General features: G+C 36.1%; 1 protein-coding gene across 3 annotated transcripts in view; it reads right to left on the bottom strand.

Annotated features, from left to right (window-relative positions):
- Positions 1–23,712, bottom strand: part of DIAPH2 (diaphanous related formin 2) — a 199,569-nt gene that overhangs the window by 155,777 nt on the left and 20,080 nt on the right. For 2 of the 3 annotated variants that reach the window (XM_027740737.2, XM_027740740.2), the window contains 15 exons: positions 23,273–23,449; positions 21,735–21,839; positions 17,595–17,615; positions 14,158–14,297; positions 13,682–13,756; positions 13,531–13,600; positions 12,386–12,522; positions 11,159–11,270; positions 8,635–8,745; positions 6,723–6,841; positions 5,686–5,802; positions 5,017–5,135; positions 4,646–4,710; positions 3,123–3,227; positions 855–1,508 (listed from right to left, as the gene is read on the bottom strand). In XM_027740737.2, the coding sequence (XP_027596538.1) occupies positions 855–1,508; positions 3,123–3,227; positions 4,646–4,710; positions 5,017–5,135; positions 5,686–5,802; positions 6,723–6,841; positions 8,635–8,745; positions 11,159–11,270; positions 12,386–12,522; positions 13,531–13,600; positions 13,682–13,756; positions 14,158–14,297; positions 17,595–17,615; positions 21,735–21,839; positions 23,273–23,449 (2,127 nt within the window). The remainder of the gene's footprint in view (positions 1–854; positions 1,509–3,122; positions 3,228–4,645; positions 4,711–5,016; positions 5,136–5,685; positions 5,803–6,722; positions 6,842–8,634; positions 8,746–11,158; positions 11,271–12,385; positions 12,523–13,530; positions 13,601–13,681; positions 13,757–14,157; positions 14,298–17,594; positions 17,616–21,734; positions 21,840–23,272; positions 23,450–23,712) is intronic. The other variant, XM_027740739.2, reaches the window with a different exon arrangement.

The following is a 23,712-nucleotide window of genomic DNA, read 5'->3' as shown; positions in this document are numbered from 1 at the left end:
CTCCTGCAATTATCTCTCAAATCAGGTATTACTTAGCAAGAACAACTGAGTTTAGCAAACATAAGTTATTTATGTCTGGCAGAAATTCTTTCCTGCTTAAGTGAGATGCCTAAATAAATGTATCTAATCTAAACCAACCCTCTTTTAGCTGAAACTCATTAGCCCATGTACCCATAGCAACAGGCCCTGCTAAACAATTTGTCTCTAGTTTTCTTACAGGCTCCTTCAAGTATTGAAAGGCTACAATAAGGTCTCCCCAGATAATGCAATGAGGCTACCCAAAACAAGCCATTTTTTCTTCTAAAAAAATGTGATTAAGTTTAACCACATTATGATACTGGAAGCTCATGGTGCCCAAACCTTTCCCTTGAGCAGTCCCATGGCTCCTCCCTGTGGTCACAGCCCTATTCCAGCACATCACTGACTGAGAACAATAAGTATCTCAGACAAATAACCTAAAAGTACCATTACAGGTCTGACACCAGCATTCTCTGACCTTACAACTACACTAAACATCATGAACTTAGAACGTTTCTGCTTGGAATAGCATGCTGCTAGGTATGTGTGAGAACTGCTTTAAAACATTTTGGAGATAGACAGATAGATAGATGGACAGATAGAAATAGGGAGAGAGAAAGAGAGAGAGTGATACACAACTTAATGCAAAGCTGCAATTCATGTTCACTGCACCTGATATAACATATTGGAACTGCACTGGCTTCCTGGGATACTTGGTCAAACACCAAGTTCTGTCAAGATGAACGTCACTGAAAAATTCCTTATAGTATACAGTCATCACTATATCTCTAAAGTAAGGAGGGGGAGGAACATAAGTTTCACAGTTCTTGTCATACCTTTGACCAGTTGATTCTCTTCATGGAAACTTCCAGCTGATACTTCTTCTTCTCCTTCATCCCATGTGGTAACGCTGGTGCGACCGGAAAAGGAGCAAAGGGAATACCTCCAAGGGGTGGTGGCATCGGAGGCCCACCAAAAGGCGGTGGTGGAGGAGGAGGGACTCCTCCACCAGGGAGCGGAGGTGGCGGAGGTAGTCCTGCTCCACCAGGCAGAGGAGGAGGTGGTGGTACTGTTCCACCAGGCAGAGGAGGAGGTGGAGGTACTGTTCCACCAGGCAGAGGAGGCGGTGGAGGTATTGCTCCACCGGGCAGAGGAGGCGGTGGAGGAATTACTGTTCCACCAGGTAGAGGAGGAGGTGGAGGAATTACTGCTCCCCCAGGAAGTGGAGGAGGAGGAGGAATTGCTGCTCCCCCAGGAAGTGGAGGAGGAGGAGGAATTGCTGCTCCCCCAGGCAGTGGAGGAGGAGGAGGAATTACTACTCCCCCAGGTAGCGGAGGAGGAGGAGGAATTACTGCTCCCCCAGGCAGCGGAGGAGGAGGCGGGATTGCTCCACCAGGTAGTGGAGGTGCTGGAGGTGGTGGTGCATTCTCACTTGGCAGGGAGGGAGGTAATGTTGGTCCTTCTGTCTGTTGACCTGTCAGGACTGGACCCTGGAACACAAAAGAGGAATTCTTTTCATGGGGGACAGGAGGCGCTTTCATACGAAGCTGAACCAGCTAGGGTGCCTTTTAGTCACCTGCACCTCAAGAGAGTGAGAAATGCAACTGTTCTCCTATTTAAATGAGAAACAATAACAATACATTGTACCATGTACCGTAAAACTGCCAAGTAAACTGAATAACCTAGCATTTTTATAAAAACAAATTGTTTCAATTTTAAAGAAAATTTAATAGTAGCAGTAACATTTAAGTGAACAGAACAACATTTTATTTCTTACCAATGCACAAAACATTTATCCCACTTAGAATACCCTGGCAAGCTGGGGCATCAGAGATGAGAACAACCATGCTGAATTTTAACAGCACTAATGTGGTGGTGGAGAATTTTCCACAGCAATCACTGGAGCAGCTATTGCAGTGCAAGAGGTTACAAGGACACAGTTGTTCATAACTATCCTGACATCCTGTGGGGCTGGAGGACGTGCAACAACCCATCCTGATTGCTTTTAAATCTGCCTGCAGATGTTTCTTTGGTAATAGAAAGAAAGGCAATTGCAATATCCATTCTAATAAGTTGCAAAAGCAACAAGGAAGAGAAACAGCAGCATGTTAAACCATCTATAACAAGTGCCATCACATATTGTATGGGAAGCATAACACTAGAGAAGAGAAAGGCATAGATACTAGAAATGTAAATTATGCCATTATTGTGAGTGAGCTGTAACATCTAGATAATCTGAACTGTATTAGAATCAATAAAACAGGATTAATAATTAATAAGACTAAAAAAAAAATTTTGACTTTGTGTGAAGCATGTATTTCTTTGGCCCACAAACTAATATGCAAGCTATAGTGCAACAATTGGCGGAGAACTCATTAAAACAGACTGTCCAATTTTAGTGTAACATTATTATCTTGTAGAAATTTCTAACAAACATGAGACTTGGTAAGAATGAAGTGGCAACAGGAGTGTCTGTCTCCACCTTACAGTCCAAATAGGAAATGAGTTCATAGGCATTAAAGAAAAAAGACAACAGGCAGACCTTGTCTAGCATTGAAGGAACAGAAAAAAAGCCAAGCTGAGGCAAAAGCACCAAACTATAACATCACTTAGTTCCTAAAGGGTATAAAGAACAAATCTAAAACCCAAAGGTGGTGTAAAAAAATAAAAGGAAAAAAGTTTTATATAAAAATATGAGTAAAAGATAAATATAACAATAAAAGCCCTTAAAAATAAAGCCTTCCAAAAGAAAAACTTTCTGCAAAACATACATAAGTAGCAATGTTAAAGCACAAAAAAAATACTTGGAGGGAAAAAAAAAAAAAATCAGGCTGAATTCAAAATTTTTATAGCCTAAGGAAAATTTTTTCCTCAATAAAGCAAGTATCTGTGACATGTGTTGAATATACTGGTATTTGAAAAATGTTACCTCCATGAACTATCCTTAGTAACTTATGCTGGCTGAAAACTAAATCAGTACAACAACATTCCAAACTCCACAGAGACAAGATACTCCAGGGTAATTTCTTTTCAATTCCTTAAAGCAAAACAAAAAAACCCCAACCAACTCAGTTGCGAAACTTAATGTGATATAGTTTTATTACCTGGGTTCGTAGCTGTTTGATTTCTGTTTCAAGTTCTTTGATTTTCTCTTCTCGTTTCTGAAGCTCCACTTGTGCCTCTTGTCGAGCTGTGAACTCTTCATCAAACTGTAACGATTAACCAGAAGTGTTTGTCCATTTATGTCCACACTAAATACTATATTTTCAGGAACTCTTTGAGCAATATCACAACTAGAGCAATAGATGCACTTCTAACCTCTGTTAGAAGCATTTTTCTAGTATGTCCTCCTTTAGTACATCATTTCTTCCATCAGTAATAAGTCAGTGACACAGAAACACTCAGATCCAGCTGCTTAGTACAGGTTTTCCAGCCCTATCAGAACATTGCAGACTTCTCAAACTAAACTTGAGTTTACATCTCATGCAGTTACCTTAAATTCATTAGAAATGAAATCTGCAATTACCGTGTTCAAGAACATGTACTGCCTCTTGGCTGGCAAAAGTCTTCTAAAACCAGACCAACAAAAATCAAAACTTTGAAAGCTTTTAATACATGACACCACAGTACATGAACTTCAGTATTATTGCTGCTAATATAGTACATTCAGCAATTCATATCCTTAGATAGGATGTGATGAGAGGAGATTAACAAATAATCCATCAACACAATCTAGGAAATAAGAATTTAAGTAACTTGAGAAAACGTGTTCTATCAAAATATTTTCAGCACAAACACCAATAGTGATAAAGCAGAAGGACCTGTCAATTTATTTAAAAATATATTAAAAAAACGTTTATTAGAAGAAATATACTGAGCTGCAATTCCTCCTACAGAAATAATTTTAAATGTCTCTCCTGCATCTAGTAATAAATCTGAACTGCCCATTACTGAAATGAGATTTAGTTATCAAGTTCCTAATAAAATAGAACTGGACCAGAAGATTAAAATTGTTAGAAAAACAACTTCCTAAAGGAACTATAAGACTGCTAAATATGGCTAATAGGGGAATAAATTACTGTCCCTCATAAGATAATAATTTACCATGAGCATTTTAAGGAAATAATGCAGTATTTCAAAGTCAGCATCTCTGTGCTGAAGGGGTCAATGCTTTTTCAAACAGTGAATGACACCACTTTTTCAGTAAGTTTCTTCAGGTTCTAAAACAAAGCTAGATAAACAGTTATGAACATTTCCCCCTCAATGTGTTTTTTAAAAACATGTACCTACACTTTAGGTATTTAATTGTGACTAAATATTTAAGGACAAGAGAGCAACAAGTGGAATTTTTCCATCAGTTATGTACAGCAGAGGAATACAATTGAAGATATGTACAGATAATAGTACTCAGCTGCTTTTGAATTCAGACTCAACTGAATCTAAGCCTAGTACATACACACACACACACACACATACAGAAAAAACAAAAACCCATTGAGCTTTAAATATGAAAGCATACCGTGCCTGTGAGATACCCTATTTCCCAGTTCTCACTGTGAAATAAGCCTACTGTGTTCCTGTCAGCCTTCTGTTCCATACTTTCAACAGAGCAATGAGTGGGACTTACCTTTCTGGAAAATTCTGCTGCTTTCTTTTCACTCTCTTCTACTTTAGCTTTGTCCACACATGCATCTAGAATTTAAATAAAATACCACACAGAAGTCACATAAAACCTATCACAGCTCTGAGCTGCCTCCCAACCATAATGACCCTCTGAGCCCATGACACAAAAGCAACAGACAAATTTTCTTTTCACACTCTCATTTCATTAAAGGCTGCGGTATTTGATCTGCCCTTCTCCACAAGTGCACCTGTAGCTTACAGGAATATTTCCAGAAAACTGAAAAAATTCACAGTCAATGAAATTCTAGACAGAAGGACACAGAGAAACACATGCACTTGGGTAGAACAAGGGAAAATTGCTTAAAGTGTACAAACCAACAAGATGTGTAAAATTCACGTCCAACCTTCCGCGATATTTAAAATCTGGGTCCATGCCACTGCAGTGCAACACTATCTGTGACACACATTCTTCTATGATCTTGTAATACTGAGGTCTAGAACAGGAAACATTGTACAAGACAATGAGAACATGAATAAGCATTTATTGAAGGGGGGCAACTGTAACTCCTAATATATGAATTACACAATTATCAGTAAAAGTATCAGGTTAAAAGTGTTATTTGTACTCTTATTTGCAAAGACTTTGCATGTGATACCTTGGCCCTGCAAAGACACTTAGATGCACATAAGAGAAGTTCACATTAAAAAGTTACCAGGCGCTGTGGAAGTATTTTCAATTATTGGTTATACAACTAAATGTCAAGTTCCTTGAAGTCAGGAAGCTAACAAAGAAAGAAGAAGTGCTCAATAAGTTAAGAGATTCTTCGGATGAGGGTGTTAGACTAAGGTTAAAGTCTTTGAAATCAACATTATTATATTTAATAAGATCTTTACAATACTAACATTGAGCAGAAAGACAAAAACCACATCAGTCTCAGAGTGAATTTTCAGGCACAATTATGAGCTACTCAGTTGACCAGGGTCTTGATTTCTATTCTTGTCCCTATAACCTCCAAAAAACCCAACCTGAGAGCTGACACTTACCTGATAAAGTAATCATTCCTGATGAGAAGGAAGTGTTGGAGGATTGACAAGAAGTAATTTTCAGAAGAAGTATCTTTCACCAAGTTATACAGCAGATGAAATACTTCGCTCACATCGGTGCAAACATTGTTAAGAAAATAAAACAACCAAACAAAATACAGAAGAAAACCACTACACAACAAAACACCCACCCTACTCAAATACAGCTCCCTGGACATTTTCCATATTGTTCAAGTAAAACCTTTCCACACTCTGAGCTACTATCCTTATCAGTCAATATTATTTTTCCATTAAGATTATCCCCAGAAACTTTGTCCCCTGTTTAACAACTAGGACATTTTCATTATTAGTGAGAACAATTATACCATATACTAAGTGTCCTAGAATCCCAGAGAAATATTTCCAAGTTTTATCTCCATCCTGAAGTGAGCCAGGCTATTGGCAAACATACCCTAGTCAATTGATTTCTTAAAGATGACCAATCCCTGCAATTACCTGTCGTGCATAGCAACAGCATTACATGGGATTTTATAATCCTCACATTGACTGTATCTACCACCTTCTGCTTCCTCCTAGAAACTGCAAGCAGTCATTCTGAACTTAGTTAACTTTAAAATTACTGCTCCTTCACAGCTAGAGAAGGTACATATCTGCAGTGTTTCAGAACCTACTAGAAATTTTGTTCCAGCCTAGTTCTCAAAACTCATTTTTCTTCAAAGTTATGCTCTTCCACAGGTGTAATTTTATATCTTGATGTATTATGAGACAGAGTTTTGCTTAATAAGTGTTATTTATGAAAAATTAATTCAGTTCCAAATAACTTAAATTTCACATTCAAATTGAAGCCCTAATTTTCTAAATATTTTCTAAATATTTTTTTAACAAAAAAGGCAATTGGAAAGAAAATCTGCTTGACAAAGTACCTGCGACAGATAAACAACTGCAACAAATAACCCACATGTAGAGCACTATAACTTACATTTAATATAGTTCTTAAATGGTGCAACAAGTTCTAACACCATTTCCACAAAGGATATTCCATTTCAGCTTTGATATCACTGAGACGGTGTGACAGTTCAAAGTGGTCTTCATCTTTGTTCTCATCAAACACTCTCAGCTGAATATCAAGCTCATCATTTTCCTTATCTTTCAAGGCCTGTTTTTCAAGGCAAAGTATATCTTAATTTTTCCTTTTTTAAAGCAAGAACTCCCCCCTCTTGAAGGGCTCTATCATGGCAAAATACAAGACATTAACCTTTGGAAAAGGAGTGAGCTGTAACTCAGTGCCTTTTATTAGAATGATACAGCTGAGAAAAACTAAAGGCAAAATATCAGCAAATAGAGCAGGTCTGGGCTGCAGAACAAACAAGAAGCCTTCTAACTGAATCAAGTTCTCCTAATGAGACAGAGTCAGAAGTTTCTGCTTGTTAATGTCAGAGTTCATTAAAAAAAACAGTTTAAGGATATTTCAAAACATCAATTAAAGCAAACTTAAGAAGTCTAAAGTAGTGTAAAGAAGATATGTTTACAATTTCTTTTTTTAAATTAATCTAAATCATAGCCTTAAAACATGCATAGTACATTGAGAAACACAGAGAAGCAAAAAACCAAAACAAAACAGCATTTGGAGCAGGGGAAAATATGTTCTTCTATGAAGAAATACAAGCAATTGTTCTAACATACATAAGAATAAAGTTTAGCTTCCTACCAGGGAAATCACAAAGAGAAATTACTTCCCCAGCCATGCAAATGCACTCCATGCTTTAAATGCAAATTGGCCTGGATTGGTCATAACTGGATGCAACCATGTGTATTCCCCAATAAAGCAGAAATTCATGCCAATTCTAATGTTTATAAGCAGAGAAGGCTACTCTGAATCTGGACAGATTAAGAGAGAGAAATATGGATCCCCCTCCTGACTCTTTTTAAACAGATTAACTGCTCATGATTTTTAGAAAAGATTATCACCAAATATTAATTGCTTTTACACTCATATCTGTATGTCAGAACATTCTACCAAGTTTTCTATCATGACTTATTACAACTCAGTTTATTTTCTACCTAATCCATCTCCAGTTCTTAAAGTTTTTAAGCATTTATTGATTCTCTAACTTTCAAGAGATTGAAAAAGACAAACAACCTAAGGACTTCTTTGTGATTTCACATGTTCTATAGCAAATAAAGCCACATCAATGATCACATTAATGTATCTGTATGATATAAAACCTAAATACATACACTAAGAAAAGAAAAAAAAAAATCACAATTTCAAGGCTGAATGTGCTAAAAAGTGAAGGTTTTTGTTCCTGAAAAATCTTCTTGACAAAACTTCATATCTTAAAAGTCACAGCAGCATAAATTCCACTTCAGATAAATATAAGCAGGTACTCTTTAATTCCTCTCATGTGATGAGTATCTTAATTGTACATATTTTTGATGTAAGCATCAGAATGATTTCTTGGTCAAGAGCTACAAATCTATCAAGTCACAAATATTCATACGTCTGTGCATATGACTGCAAGAAGACATGCAGTCTCAAAGAAAACAAAGGTGTAAATTTGATTTTTCCTTATAAACTCCCAATGCATTTTCAGCAGCAGATTAAAGAAAACCAGATTTCACAGAACACAACAGGAACTGAAAATACAAAGAAAGTTAATCCAAGATTGGTTCCACAGCCAGATTCATATTTATTGCATGTGCTTTGGGCACATTATGCTAGATTTGACTACCCTAATTTAATTTTTAATATATTGACTTGTTTCAAGCTACTATTCTGGTTCACACAGCTCAATTTGTAACTATGCAGACAAAAAGCAGATTTGGATTGATAGTCTGACCTTCCCCACCCCCAGTCCTTCACCTCATCTGCTGTCCTGAGTAAAACAGTTTGGTTATCTTGAATGTTCCCAGTAGATTGTGATCAATTCCTATATATAAATAACTTACAGGTAATATTTTCTTCAGGCCACAACGTAAAAACTCATTTCTCAAGTGTATCCTGAAATCCAGATCGTCTGGAGATGTAACAAGGGCATTGATGAGCTGCATACAAGCTATCTGTTATGAGAAATAAAGGCAGAAAGCTTTAGTAAGTATGGAATGAAAATCAATACTGTATTTCACTATTCAAGTTTAACTATAAAAGCAAATACCAAGAGATGGATATTATTTATCATGTGGTACACATGCAACACTTGGGTTCATTTTAGCAACATCAAATTTTGCTCTGTTTCCATATTGTGATGCTCCTATTATGTCAAAATCGGATCACATGAAGGATCATCACAATTATATCAGAGATTTGCTTGTGTTGGAAGGGACCTTAAAGATCATCTCGTTCCAACCCCCTGTCACGGGCAGGGACACCTTCCACTAGACCAGGTTGCTCCAAGCCCCATCCAGCCTGGCCCTGAGCATCTCCAGGGATGGGGCAGCCACACTTTCTCCGTGGAACCTCTGCCGGTGCCTCACCACCCTCAGAGGGAAGACTTTCTTCCTAATATCTAATATAAATTGTACTAGTTATTCCCAAACTACACTGGCACATCCCAGCTCCTTCTCTGTCTCCTCATTATTCACCAGTTTGAAAACAAACTGTTTCTACAGGAATTAAAAACTTTGAAAGAAAACAAGAGAACCGCCCAAAAAACACCCATACCCAAAATAAGTCACATCACCAGGTGTGTGTGGTCTGTTCTTGCACCAGACTTTTGCAAAATGCCTGAAGTCTCAGGATAGTGGCTAAAGCTTTAATTGAACAGCTGTGCACTTAAACTGATTTACTTGAACACAGGTGGACAATAGCATAATGCTAAAAGTGCTGATTCACATGAAAAGAGTAAAATGGGACTCCAGGGGAATACCAAGTTTGGTAAAAGATGTTAACTGCAAATAGAAGTAGCATTAGAGTAGGACAAAAAAAAAGAAAAAATCAATAACTGCAGTGGAAAAAAAGTCAGATAAAAAGCACCCTTCCTGTTATAATTACATTCACTATTTAGTTTTAATGGAACACCTTATGGAGTCTCAAATTTCTATTAAAACACGCTTTCAAAGGCAATCCCTTTATATAGCTGCATCTTCAGATAATGCAGAATCATCAGGCTTGCTTGAATGATTCTTGTTATTTTACTACTATGACATGACTTAACAAGCCAAAGTACATGTCCAATCTGAAATTAATAGAGAGAAGAGGTGCCATCTGCTATGATTGCTTCTGCCAGGAGAGACTCTGGTTTAATGGCTTGTGCTAATACATTACAAGTAAAGAACGATTTTGTCAGAAACAAGTTAATGAGTCTTGCAATTGTACCTTTACTGAGGTATCAGTGAGGTTTTGGGAGGGAGAAGTTGGCAGGAACAGTGTCTAATTGTTTTTGTTCAGTTTAAATCAACAAGGTCACAAAGTAGGAGACAACTTCAGAATGAATTCTTTGGTGATAGGCTATTAAGATTAGAATGTCATTTACAGAAACTTATTGAACATCATTAACTCATCAGCTCTGAAAAAAGAACTACTGATAGTAAACATAGCATTAAGACAACTAAAACTGACACATATTTGATCCAATACTGCAAAAAGGCACCCCATCCAGGTAGGGTACCTGCCCTGCCTGCATTGTACTTTTCCCTGTCTTTCAGCCATGGTAGCTGAAATACAGATTTTAGCAATGCAAAATGTGTATTAATACTGTCTTATGAGAAGGACATAAGTCAAAGCCATCCTTTAATAAGATATTCAGCCATGTGGTCTCTATGCTTGCATTTTAAGAGCAACCAAAACTTGGGCTATTCAGGTGCTCACAGAGAATAAAAACTTGTATCCACTGACACATAAGCAGCAACATATGTGATGTAGGACATGACTTAGCAAAGACCACTGGTATAGAATATTTATTTCATTATTTTATAAAAGTAACGTAAAAAACTCGCTAGATTACCCTTAGGGATGCACTAATGGCTGATGGAAGGCACATGTTGAACACGTACTAAGGAATGCAGAGTCCTTGTTGGCAAAAGCACCACTGATATCCTGCTGCACAGTACTCATCTCAAAAGGTACCCTGCCAAAAATGGGCACACCCAATTCCACATCTGTCATAATTAGCATATATCTGAATATGTAAAAGGCACACATATACTGTTGCCAAAAGTCCCAGCACTACTAACAGGTTTATTACCTGAACATTACATCTGGCATCCAAGAAAAGGAATATCATTAATTACTGTCTTTTTCTAAGATCAAGACTTTAGGGACAAGGGACAAGGAAGTGAGTTCCTTGGTTTCACACCATTAGCAATTAGAAAATCTAATACCAGCAGGCATTTGCATATATTTCTCCTCTTTTATTGCACACTGGAGTAATAGCACTAATAGATTTTCCTTTAAAAATCATGAAGTAATACACGGAGTTCTAGTATTTTAGATGATTTTTAAAGTGTTGATAAGCACTCAAAAAAGTAAACTCACCTGCAGCTGTATGAATTCATGGTTCTCCAGTCCTTCAACAATCTGAGAAAAACGTTCTTCCCTATTGTTCCTTTCAGCAGCAGTTGTTATAGCAGTTAAAAGCTTGTCCAGACTAAAAGAAAGATAAACTGTCAAAAAGCACAGCACAGCCAGCTTTCTCATTTTGAACATACTCAGCTCACTATTTCTACAACTCAAGTGCACTGACAGAGTTTGAATACATTTATCTACATAAAGTTTAAAACAAACCAAGAACCAAGTGTTAAAAATATCTACAAAATTAATGTTGAATTAAGAAAGAAAAGGCGAATAAATCTCTAAATTATTGTGACATTCAGCTAAGAAACAACCAATGAGGGGGGAAAAAATTACTACCTTTGCAAGACCATGCACTAGATACCAGCTGACATGTTTAACGTCCCAAAATTCCAATAAATTGTCTTTTCAGAAATCAAAATGTTTTAATCTATTTATTGAATAGAAGACATGGAGTTTGTCCATGTTAACTTTCAGTAAATAAATACACTGATGAATTTAAAAGAAATGTTTGCCAACTGATAATATTTGTTTTAAAAATCTCTTGGGCAAGTGCTAAATAACTCCATAACTTGAACTGTTTCAAACTCCAGCTATAAATGTAAACTTCTTGTCCCTGTGATAAAGAGGTGATATTTTAATAAAAAAAAAACAAAATATATTTATTTCCATATTATTCTTCTAAACGAATTAAAAATCTTAAGGTGTGGTGCCATTTTTCGACACAGGCAGTTCCTCTCCCCTCCTCAGGGGAGATGTCCCAGTCTCAATCCTCCCTACACTAATAAGCTCAGTAGTGCCCCATGCACATTGTTCTAAAGTGTCTTTAAGTCTGGTAGCTTTTCTTGTCATGATTAAAGTTCACAATTGCTGATTATTCTCAGAGAAATATGAAATAAGTTATATTTATGAATAGTTATGGCTCATTAAGTCTTCTCTTTAGTAAGCAACCTTCGTCCTTTCAGACCTTCCGCTTCAGCCACGGTTTGTGGATCTCTGCTCATTTGCTTTTGTTTGATTTAATCTTGGATTAAAGCACCAGAACAGGTGCAAGTCTCTTTTCATTTGAACTACATTAATAACGACTTAATAGCTTACATTTGTTTTATTGACAAGTTTTCTCACCTGTGTCCAAACTCACAAAACTCATGAGCATTTAAAAAAAAAAAATTGCTTCAATATCTTACTCACATGCTTTCCTCTCCAACAATGCAGATGGCAGAAAGTATTTTCACCGTTTCAGTCATCATGTGTGGCTGCTTTGGATCAATTGCTCTTGACAGCAGTAAGAGACCTCTTTGATCTCCTATAATCCTTTGCAAACCGTACTTAAGGAAACAGAAAGCTTACAGTGAAAAGATTGTATTTGCCTGGGACACTCATCACCATCTTTGGGCTTGAGATTCTTAGGAATTCTCTCAAACCCTCCCTCCCTTATGAAGTTTGGCAACATTCTACTAAAACCTTCTGCTTATCACTGCTTGGGGAATAAAGTCAGTCTCCTCAGTCTTAAATTTGAGGCTTTCTCCTGAGAGAGAGAGTGTCAGCTCCTCAGGAAGACACTGTTATCTTATAAAATCAGATATCCACCAAAAGAAAAATTAGGGGGGTTTTCTATCTATATCTGAAACACTTCAACAGTATGAAAATTTTATTCATTTTCCCCACTTCATTAGACAGACTATCCTGTAACATTTTTCTAAACTGAGTAAATGTAGTTAAAAGTAATTTTCATGAAGTTTTATTTGCTGGGGAAAATAAATACAAGACTTCAGATTTTGCTATGCATAAATCAGAAGTACAAGTCTAACATATCAACTTCTAGAAACAGTTTTCATAGTTTGTGAACATGAGTAACCCATGTTAGAAACAAGTTAGATACAATTTAACCTAATCCTTTACACACTGCCTACCAACTTGAAACTGCATCTAAAAAGATATTAAATCATACTCAATTTAAAAATCAGGCAAAAAGTACACTATACTATCAAAGACAATCATATACTCAAGTCTGAATTTAGAAATATATATTTTTCTTTCAATTTCCTAGCAATGAATTTCCAAATTCAATTACCTTAAATTTCTATTATCATCCTCTGTCAAATATTTTACTTCCAAAAATCAATAGTACTTAACAAAACTAAGAAAAATGCATATTCAGTAAAGTTCACGGAAAAGATTCTCAACAGAAGTTGCACTAAGTTTTTAGACCTGCATTTCCAAAGAGTTAACTAACACTGGATATACAAACTTTCCTTCCTTCTCCAAGATTCAACATGCTACATAGATCTTGAACTCAGCAAAAGTCAGTCACTTGAATTTAAAATAATCCTTACTTTATTGTTCATAAATGCTCTGAGGCACTGGATAAGTTTATGTTGATTCTTCTTATCAATACTTTCTTGCCTTGAAAGGAATGAGGAAAATAACATCAGTAAAATCTTCACAACCTCCCCACACCTCCCTTCAAATAGTCCAAGTCCTTACTGTTTCTTGTCCAGAAGCTTTTCCAATGCATCCAGCAGAAGCCCAAGACCTTCATGTCCAAAATTGTTAACCCAGCTGGAAAAAAAAAAGGAAAAGAAATGCTCTTAAATATTTCTTAATCTAATGTAAACCTTGCAAAGGTGTGTCTCCATTACTGCCTGTACATCCCTTCATAGGCTCCGCTTTCGGTCTCACTTCCCAGAAGACCCCCGATCAACCACCAAGACAAACACTCAGTTCCAACAACTACAAGTTGTTGAGAAGCGCTGTGAGAGGTGAGGGGATATTGCAGACAGTTGCAAACATTTCACTCATCCTCTTCCAGTGTGCTGAGAGCACAGCTCTCATGTCAACAAGTATTTGCATAATTGCTCTGGTTCCAAAAAAAAAAAAACAAAACAAACAACAAACCCCACAACTATTTCTTGCTTAGCAAAAACAGCATGATGAAAACTAGTGCAGGAATTGCTACTCACCTGACTGGATTGCTGGTTAGAGACACTCTCAAAGACTCCAGGCAATTAAGAAGTTTTTCATCTGAAATTCCAGATCGTAGTTCATGGATATATTCTTGTGAGGACAGTGTGCATTCATGCTTGCTGTTTTTCAGTCCACCCTATCACAGGAGGCAGAATGCTGCTTAGTGTTCTATCCATCATAGTAGTGTTTAGATGATAAAACACAAGACTAATATTTCCACATGAATTTTTAAATCACACTACAAGTATTAAAGACACCTGACTTGACTTGGATTTGTCATCAAGGTTTAATACTTTCGGATTTGCATCACAAGGGTAAATATTTTTTCTGGAATCTTTTTCACCTCTTTGAGTAAAAGTGCATGCACTACAAATTGAATATAAAAATTTAATTCCATCATTCAATTGCATTAACATGTTAAATGAGTGTGTAGCAGTCAAACATCTATTTCACAAAACTGTATTAGAAACAATCATAGACAGAGACACACAAAAAAGCCCACAGTTCATGCAACTGCATGACTCAATTTCTTGCTGTACCATAATTCCATGTTTGGCCCCTAATAGAGATCTCCAGAGGATCTTGTTTGCTACAAAAAAATCATATGGGAGATTTGACAAAGAGCTCATCTCCCTGCTGAACTGCCACTACAAAAGAATAACTACTTACAAGGTATTTCAGTATTAAAATAACTGATTATCAGTTTTTAGAGCTGTCACATTCAAAACCATGACCAATACACAAAATATTTCACCAAAGGGTGCAACTAATCTTTTGTACAGCTCTGACAAGTTGCAGGGGGCTTATCTCAGAAGAGTGGTTGTGATTCATGCGCAGTTCCTAAAGCTCCTTAGCTCAGAAGGGTCTGTTGAAGAGAACCTGATAAGGATGTCATGGGTGTAAAGGCAACATGAGATAGGCCTGACCTAGAAGAGGATGTATATGTATGTGGTTTCAATTTTATCAGGAACTCCCACTACTAATATTCTAATTGTCTCTCTTTCACAAAGCTCCACTTATGAAGTTTCTGGTTCGCTCTAATAAAATTCTTATCATCCATTTTCCAAAAGTGACACTAAGTATGGCTGATGACAAAAAGACTTGTCTAAATTTAAGTTAATGACTTTGACCTATATATTCCTGTTATGTGCATTGAATCTAAGTTCACAACATACTTTCAAATTCGGAATAAAATCATGACAGACTGTGAATGTATTGAGACAGAAGCACCCTCTGGACTGTGTCAACTCTGAAGATATTTCTTGCTGACATGCACAGCACCTTGAGCTGGATGTGTCAGCTATACATCAAAGGACCAAGACCGACAAAGATGAGTAAGTAGGATATAAAGGAGGTACAATCAGTCACCATCAGCCTCCTAAACCAAGACATGGTCTTCTACCAAAAGACAAAGAAATAAACAGGTGGGGATTATCTTTACAAGAGGAGGGACTGACTGTAAATCAGGTAAATATATCAAAAATCATCATAGTTCAGAAAAACCATCATTCTGAGAGACCAGAATGTAAAGAACTAGAAAAGACCAGAATGTAAAGAACAGGAAGAGCTTTATGCTGCTCATTGAATGGATGGAAGCCAGAAGAGAGATTTTATGTGTAACTAACGTACAGCATCCACACAATGTGGATCTACACTGGACAGAATTTTTGTCATTTTGGCCATTTTCCAAACTGTAAAAGAACTACTGCTTTAAGCCACAAAATTTATAGAAAGAAGAGATAATGGCAAGCTCGACCCTAAAAAGCACTCTAGAATGCAAGAATCCAAGACATAATTGATTTTTCAAAGAGATTATTTCCTGTCATTACTGCCCTTCCACTGCAGTGCTTGGGATCCCATGGAAAACTCAAATAAGTTAAAGCTCCAAAGTTCCCATGAACAGGCAAACCTCTTCTCTGCAATTGTCACTGCAACCCAATAGCATCAACCTCCCAAAATTCTTTTCCACAACCACAGTAAATCTGTAAATCTTCAGGAAAATAGCTACATATGCTGGCAGATCAAAGAACTCCTGAAGGATGACTCCTGTGAAAACATATTCTGTGAAGGAGCACACCAAGTGCAAGCATTCTTGAAGCAATAATATGTAGAAGCCATACCCAGTACTTCTTATTTTACTGTTTAGCAAGTAATTTGTACAAAACATTTAATGCACTTTTAATGCAGAACTATTCTCCATCTCCATCAGGCCCTGAATTAAAAGGCATGGGGACATAAACAGATATTAGAGTTCCTCCCCTACCCATTCTGCAAATATCAGCTTCCCTTATAAAATAATCTCTTCATAAAACAGCTGTTCAGACTAATTCATATCATAAGGAAACTATATGGCAGCAGGAATTATTTGAAACTGGTTTTAACACAGTGAACTGGAAAATTAATAATTTGTCCCCTCAAAAATCAAATACCTTTAAATACACAAGCACAAGGAAGGTATTTTCCTCTATCGGGGAAGAACCAGTACTCTGTACAAAACTGAAAAGTACTGGAGAACCCAAACAAAAAGTCTGCTTAAAGACCCCTCTGAATAAAACAAAGCCAACAGGAAGGTCTTTGTCCTATACACTATGTTTTATATATAACTAAATCGAGGTGATGATTAGACAGTTTTAATTCATAAGCTATTCTCTATTATTTTTACTACAGAAAATAATTACTGAATATGACCTCAGTAGAAAGCCTTGCAGTAACCTGAAAAAGCCTGTTTTGGCTGAAATAAAAAATAATGTCCATTTGTAACTAAAAAGAACATCTTTGCTTTCAGCCCCTATTTTAAATGTATTTGTAATTATTTCCCCAAAATTCCTTTTTTCCAGGAAACAAATTAATTCCCAAATATTTGTTTATATTATTTTCATTCAATCATGACAACATAAAATGTAGATGAGTCCTTAATAAGAGAAAAGATATGCTGTCAGTGATTTCATCTTATGCTTATTAACTGACCTTTTGAATCCTCTAAATTAATCTTTTTCTCACACTGATATGCAGTAGTTGGCATTTCCAAGACCAACTATGAATAATAACAATTAGGACATAGAAAAACTCCACATCTAAACAGAAGGAAGTAAGCCAAATACCATCAGTTTAAAGCTTCAAGTGCCTGCCTTCAATAAAAAGCAAGACAATCCTGAATTATAATTGTTGTTCACAATGAAGGGATGAGTTCAGTGAGTTCGAAGTATTTGGAAATAAACTCCTGAAAATTTAAAAGCAAATCCCTCAAAAGTGCAAGCAATGATCTTAGGCTGGTAAGATAAACATGACTGAGGTGGTTGATAATTAAAACAAGGATTCAGTTATGTCCATTGAACTTTTAAATCGCAGAAAAAAGTCCAAAATATTCCAGGCTAATCTTCAAAAATGGAAGTTGATTCATAAGGAAAAACAAAACCATTATGTTCGTACTCACCGGAACTTTACTTCCGACTATCTGCATGCAGTGGTCAGCCAAGAGAGGTTATTGTGTGAAAAAGATAATAATAATACATAAATAAACACAGCAAAGTACTTAGTAGGATGCAGTATCACACACATTTTTCAGTGCTTAATCATTAGTATTAGTTACATTCTTTGATTACTTTATCAAACTGTCTAAGAGTTAGAGCTTCTCAATAGGAAAACAGTAGTTCTACTGCAGGAGAAACAAGTTCAAATTCTTATGTTCCACTGCTGAATCATCAGTATTTGACACATTTACCAAGAGATAACTAAATACCTGGCTTGACAGCTACATCTTGAAAGATTAAGTATGCCATTTGGTTAAAATTATCAGGTCAGAAATTTTATATATGACACTGAGAAAACTACAGAACACACGAATGGCATACTTCCTTGGACGTATAACAACATATATTATGGAGCTTTTGATCTATTTGGATGATGTCACCACTGAATTTAATTAAGTTTTCATAATCAAAAACATAGCCTACAGTTATAACTCTAACTTGCATTTCAGAAAAACCTTGTATGGCATTTTTATTTAACTGCTCGGTATGGATGCTTTTAATTACATGGATAATTAAACAGTGATTTTCAGAATGCCATCTTCTCTTTTTACCATTGAACAGCATCTCTGCCTATTCCTGAACAAAAGGTTGACTTTCCACAGAGGAAACTCCACAGGAAGGCAGCACATCTGTGCCCTGTTCTCTCACTTGGCACAAATGGCCATGTTCCTGGGAGCACCAGGACTATGGACTTCTGCTCAAACATCGTTGGCCTTTCCTTGTCAGCTGTATGCTGCAATCTGATGGCAGCAGCCCCTTTACTGAATAACCACTTCTGTCTGATTAAGAGCCTGATTTTGTCCTGAGATCTGAATTTGACTGTATCTGTTCAGCCTCTACCTGCTTCATTTTCTACTCTTATCTCTTCTATTATTACTTTAGGAAGTCTTTCAGAAGCAGAAGTCCCTGCAAGGCTTTCACAATCACCTCTTCTCTCCTCTTCCTGATGAAGCTTCCTCTAGAAGCACAAGATGAACTGTCATCACCAGACAATCTCTTTTCCTAATTTACTACCTCCTTCTCTCACCAATGTTCAACTATTCAACACGGAATGAAATGTCACCAAGTTCAGCTCTGAAACAGAATTTCATTCCTTCACCAGTGTAATTTCCCTGGTCAACAATCTTTCTCTTCGAGCAAGAAAAGGAATCAGAAAATCACTTCAAATGAAAGCATCCAGCTCATCAGCTTCTACATGTCCTCCACCCCCAAGAAAAAGGAAAGCTTTCTTCATCCATGAAACCCGAGTTTCCTTTCTCACTCAGAACTCCGAAGACAGAAGTGTTTCAGAAAAGCATGGTCAACATGCTGCAGATGGCACACAGGCAGAGGAAACAAGCACCAAATTCAAAAACAATTTGGTCAAGACAATAACAGAAATGAAAGTGATACTTTCACATGAGTTGAGAGAACTCAAAAGCCTAATTAAAACAAACATGAAATGAACCACGAGAAAAGCTATATCAACTGTTAAGTGTGTTTCGTGAGCTCTAAGCAGAAGAAAAAGTCCAAGTATTTTCAATGTAAAAAAGGAACATCTGTGATCAAATAAAAAGGTAGAAATTTTAAGACATTTTAAGATCACTTTGAATGCAACCAGCATTTTCATGGATGACAATTATGAAGAAAAGAAAGTTTGACAGTTCATGACGCAATAAAGATTAATTAGGGCTTGAATTCATTTGAGCAGAATTGTAGTTTCACTAAACAGAAGATGAATTTAAAAGTGAAAATGAGCTTTGCTTCATTGTAAGAGTCCAATCATCATTTTAAAATTAAGGCCTATATTTCTTTTTTTTTTTTAATCAGTTAAGATGCTAGTTATTTGAAAATTAAACTGGGGTAACATGCTACAGAAAGGTAGTTTATATTTCTGCACAATTCCATTCAAATGCTGTGATTCAATTGCAAGAAGGACACACCAAAGCACACAAACTTCAATACGAGACATTTTTCCACTAGGAAAAACATTTTCCATATGTGTAAAACATCCATACTGGTGCTGACTTAAGCTCTGAGTGCACATTCACATACAAGGACCTTTTAGGATTATTTTTTTTTCCAATTGTTAGTACATTTTGACAAACATATTCCCAGTTCTGTTAAGTTTCCCATGCTGCAGCACATATGGTGGCAGGAATGCAATCTGTTAAAGTTCCAGCAGTTAGCCATGCAATGGGAGCCATGCTTTCCTTGCTCAGCCACAAAATTATGGTACATTTCAGCATCAGTATATACGAGAGAGATCACCATTGTTCAACTACTTGTTGGAAAAAACTGGAAGTACTTTCACTATTTTGTGCTTTCCCTTTCTACTGCTTCGATAAAATATTCTTACTTACCAAGAAAAATTTAACATTGATCACTAAGTGAAGTCAAAAACCTTACAAAGCATAATTAATAGTTCCCAAAGATAGTCTAGGCAAAGTACATTAACAGGCAAGTTCATACTATTTACTGCATAAGCTTGAATAATTCTCCAATAACTTGTATGTTTAGTCAGACTATGCTTTAAGCACTGGATTCCTTCCAGCACAGACTTAAGGACTGTGGATTTTGTTTAAAATGAACTCAAGTAGGAGCATCACTCCTCTCAGAAACTAAATCACCATTTTCATTACCATTTCATCACCATTATAATGCAAGATTTGCCTCACCAAAGTTTATGTTTCATGAAAGGCATTTGCATAATAATTGCATGTCATCGTAGTCTCAATTTTTTGAAATTTAACTCTGCAGAGCTGATTGTCAAGGTTAAAAAGAGGCAAGTCAGCTGTACTGCTTGCAGTCCATGCTTGTAGATTCATTAGGCAGACACCAACATAATCTTATTTGCCAGTTTATTTCCCCACAAAACAGATTGTTTAATGCTGTCTATATTTAGCACTCAGACTCAGCTCCGCAGAAGTGCTGCCACTACATTTGAACAGTTACTCCACAAGTGGTCTTCATTTCCAGTAAGATTTTATTGCACACAGCAACTTAAGTATGACAAAAAGATGAGATGCATTAGATTGTCACTTCCAAAGAAAATCATATGCATTACCTAATTTTATTGAAGAACAACACTGATAGCAAATTTTGTCACTTGAAGCACACTAGTGCCCCTTGGAAACACAGAGCTTCCCCTCTTCCCAAGACTTCAATTCACCCAGTCCCTTAAAATACAAGAACTTAGAATACCACTAGGAACTTCCTTAAAATTTTTTATACAACAAAAAGGGGCACAGATCAGGACAAAACCTGCTTCTAAGAAATCATGAGATCCGACACTTGCAAGTTTTTGTGGCATATTCTCCTTTTACATGATAAGAACTATATATGCCATGGTCAATTTTTAACACACAAAAAGCACTACTGTTGTATTTTATAACCAATTGGGACTAATATTCCAACTGCAGAAAATAAATCGTAGCTCTTCACTATTTAAAATTGTATTTCTGCAGCCCAAAAAATGTTGGGGCATCCAGTCATTTCCTTAAAATTTTGGCACCTTGAAAAAGATAGATTTCAAAAATTCCACATGAAGGATCAACCAACAAAGGGTTAATCATTCAATTAAAGAACAGAAAATAACCAACACAAATGGAAGATCCAAATATATTTTTCCTATTCAAAATGTAATTTAAAACTCATTTTAAGGCCATCTTTTCACTAAAGGAATCCAGTATGTACGTCACTGCTGAAACCATGAAGTCCTGCTATCCCTTCCAAAAACTTTTGGTACTAAAAATTCCTAAGATGAATTCCACAGAAATATACTCAGCTTTTATCCATGACTCTACATCATTCGATTTGCAATTTCCTGTATTTTTTTTTACAAGAAAGGATCAAGTTTTTACATTGCCCAGCAACTGAAACACAAACTAACCCTTCAGATGCAGCTGCAAGCATTTCAAAATATATCAGTAAGTACAGATTTATTTATTTGTTCCTACCACTCTTAGATAAATTCAGACAAAACAAAAATTTAAAGTTTGAAGCTTGAAAAGCATCACACTCATAAAGCTTCTTTCCTCTGTCTTGGAGAGGTGACTACTTACGGATTTGGCAGTTGCAGAAATGTATTGGACAACCATCTCCCGTTTTGTGCTCAAGTCTTTATCTCTTAAAGGAGCTTTACGTTCCTCATTTAGGTTCATGTCTTCCTGTAAAGAAACAGCCCACACAACAATCTATTTCATGCTTTTTACTAGTCTTTGTTCTTTTTACACGACTTTTGTTAAACAAACAAGAAGTAACTTTTTCCAGTTTATCTGAAGATTTTTTTAAATTTAATTTAATTTTTAATTAAACTAATTTAAATAAAAAGTAGTTTATTTACTTTATTAAAATAAAGGGTAGTTTATGTTGGTGAAATTTGGCTCAAGAAATAGAACTAGAGGACAAACAAAAATCCTACACCTCAAGTTGATATATAAGTGTTAACTCTCATGAAGTTTCCTGTGTTTTTAATACAATCTTATCGCCACAGACACCATTCCTGCACTATCTAATCAGAAGGCTGTTATTACATGGATTATTAGCTTGTAGAAGTGGCAGATGTGAAAGTGTTCCAACTGATGTATTTAAAACAAGCCTAGAAGTCAAAACATTCTGCTAGATTAAACCTAAAGATGCCTGTTTTAACTTAATAACTCATTAAATGCAATGTAATCATTACTAGTCATGCCATTAAAAGTCAAAATCACTTCAGATTAACAACTAAAGCCAGTAAATGTTACTGTAACAACTTACTAGTGAACAGCTTTGTCAGAGAATTGTGAGTCTCTGGAAGACAGACCTATTGTCTGCTTCAATTAACATTACCTGGAAAAGTTAAAAACTAATCCCTTTACCTAACAAGTAAATCAAGCAAGTGTTAATTAACACATCCAATCCTTCAAAAGAGATTCACAGCTTCGTTGACCAGAGCAGAACCACACAATGGAACAGGACAGTTCTTGACTGCATGGAAGTTCACAAAAATTTTGAAGAATGATACAGAAAACTATATTTCTAAAAATACTCAAAAAAACTTATTTCCTGATACTTCATGTACCAATACCAGTGTGCATGGCAGGACCCACCTACTTCAGTTAGTTCCTGTATTACTAATAGAAAAGCTGCCTTGTGAGTAGAATCAGAAGCCTTAATAAATGATCCTATGAGAGTAGATATTTAAGACTATGCAAAAATTCAGGTTTCTAGGCATTACTATTTTATTAATAGAAAATACTATTTTCCAACAGTACTTATTAACTTCAGTTCATTAAAAACAGTCCTTCAACAGCAGTATCTAACTACTGCAACTAAGATCTATAGGGGTTGTTTTAATGAAGCAATCAACAGTTATATTTTTTTAAATTTAGGCTTTTTGCCTTTGTTTTGCCTGTAGATCATTTAAACATCTCTAATACTGGCATTCTCTGAATTACTCACTTGTTTATGTGCCAGTTTAGACTGGTCTATTAGGCCTATATTACCCCATACCCTCACAAGGCATGGGATACTCCCCAAAATTTGAAAATAACTGCTATACAATAAATACTAACTTGAAATCAAATTAAAACTTGTAAAACTATGTGGAATATCATCTTACCATCATTTTTTCAAAGAGATCCATCACTTCTTTTTCTGATAAGTTCATGCAACGCTCGTCAACAAGCGCCTGGGCATGTGGGATCTCACTAATGGAAGGTTGGGAGTCAATAGGGTGCTGAATAAGAGGTTTCTCTTTTTTCACTGCTGATCTCCTGAAGCTTGTAATCCTGTCACGCTGCAAAGACATCCATTCAAAAATAAGCAGAAATCGAAATATAGGAAAGCAACCAATACACACATTTTTAGTTAATTCAAGCAGCAGAGTTAAAACTCAAACTGAACTGTAAGTAAAAATACTCTTAATATTCAGAGATTACTTTTCACAGAAAGACAATAACATATAAGGTAAACTCATGACAGGTCACATGCAAAAGCAGTATAAATATTTCTCACAGCTTCAAAACTATACCATTTAGGTTAAACTCTTAGCATTTCAAA

The sequence above is a fragment of the Pipra filicauda genome, unplaced genomic scaffold (assembly GCF_003945595.2).
Source record: "Pipra filicauda isolate LSUMZ 115617 unplaced genomic scaffold, ASM394559v2 scaffold270_size1042834_pilon, whole genome shotgun sequence".
Taxonomy (NCBI): domain Eukaryota; kingdom Metazoa; phylum Chordata; class Aves; order Passeriformes; family Pipridae; genus Pipra; species Pipra filicauda.
This window is presented reverse-complemented; position numbering and strand designations above follow the sequence as displayed.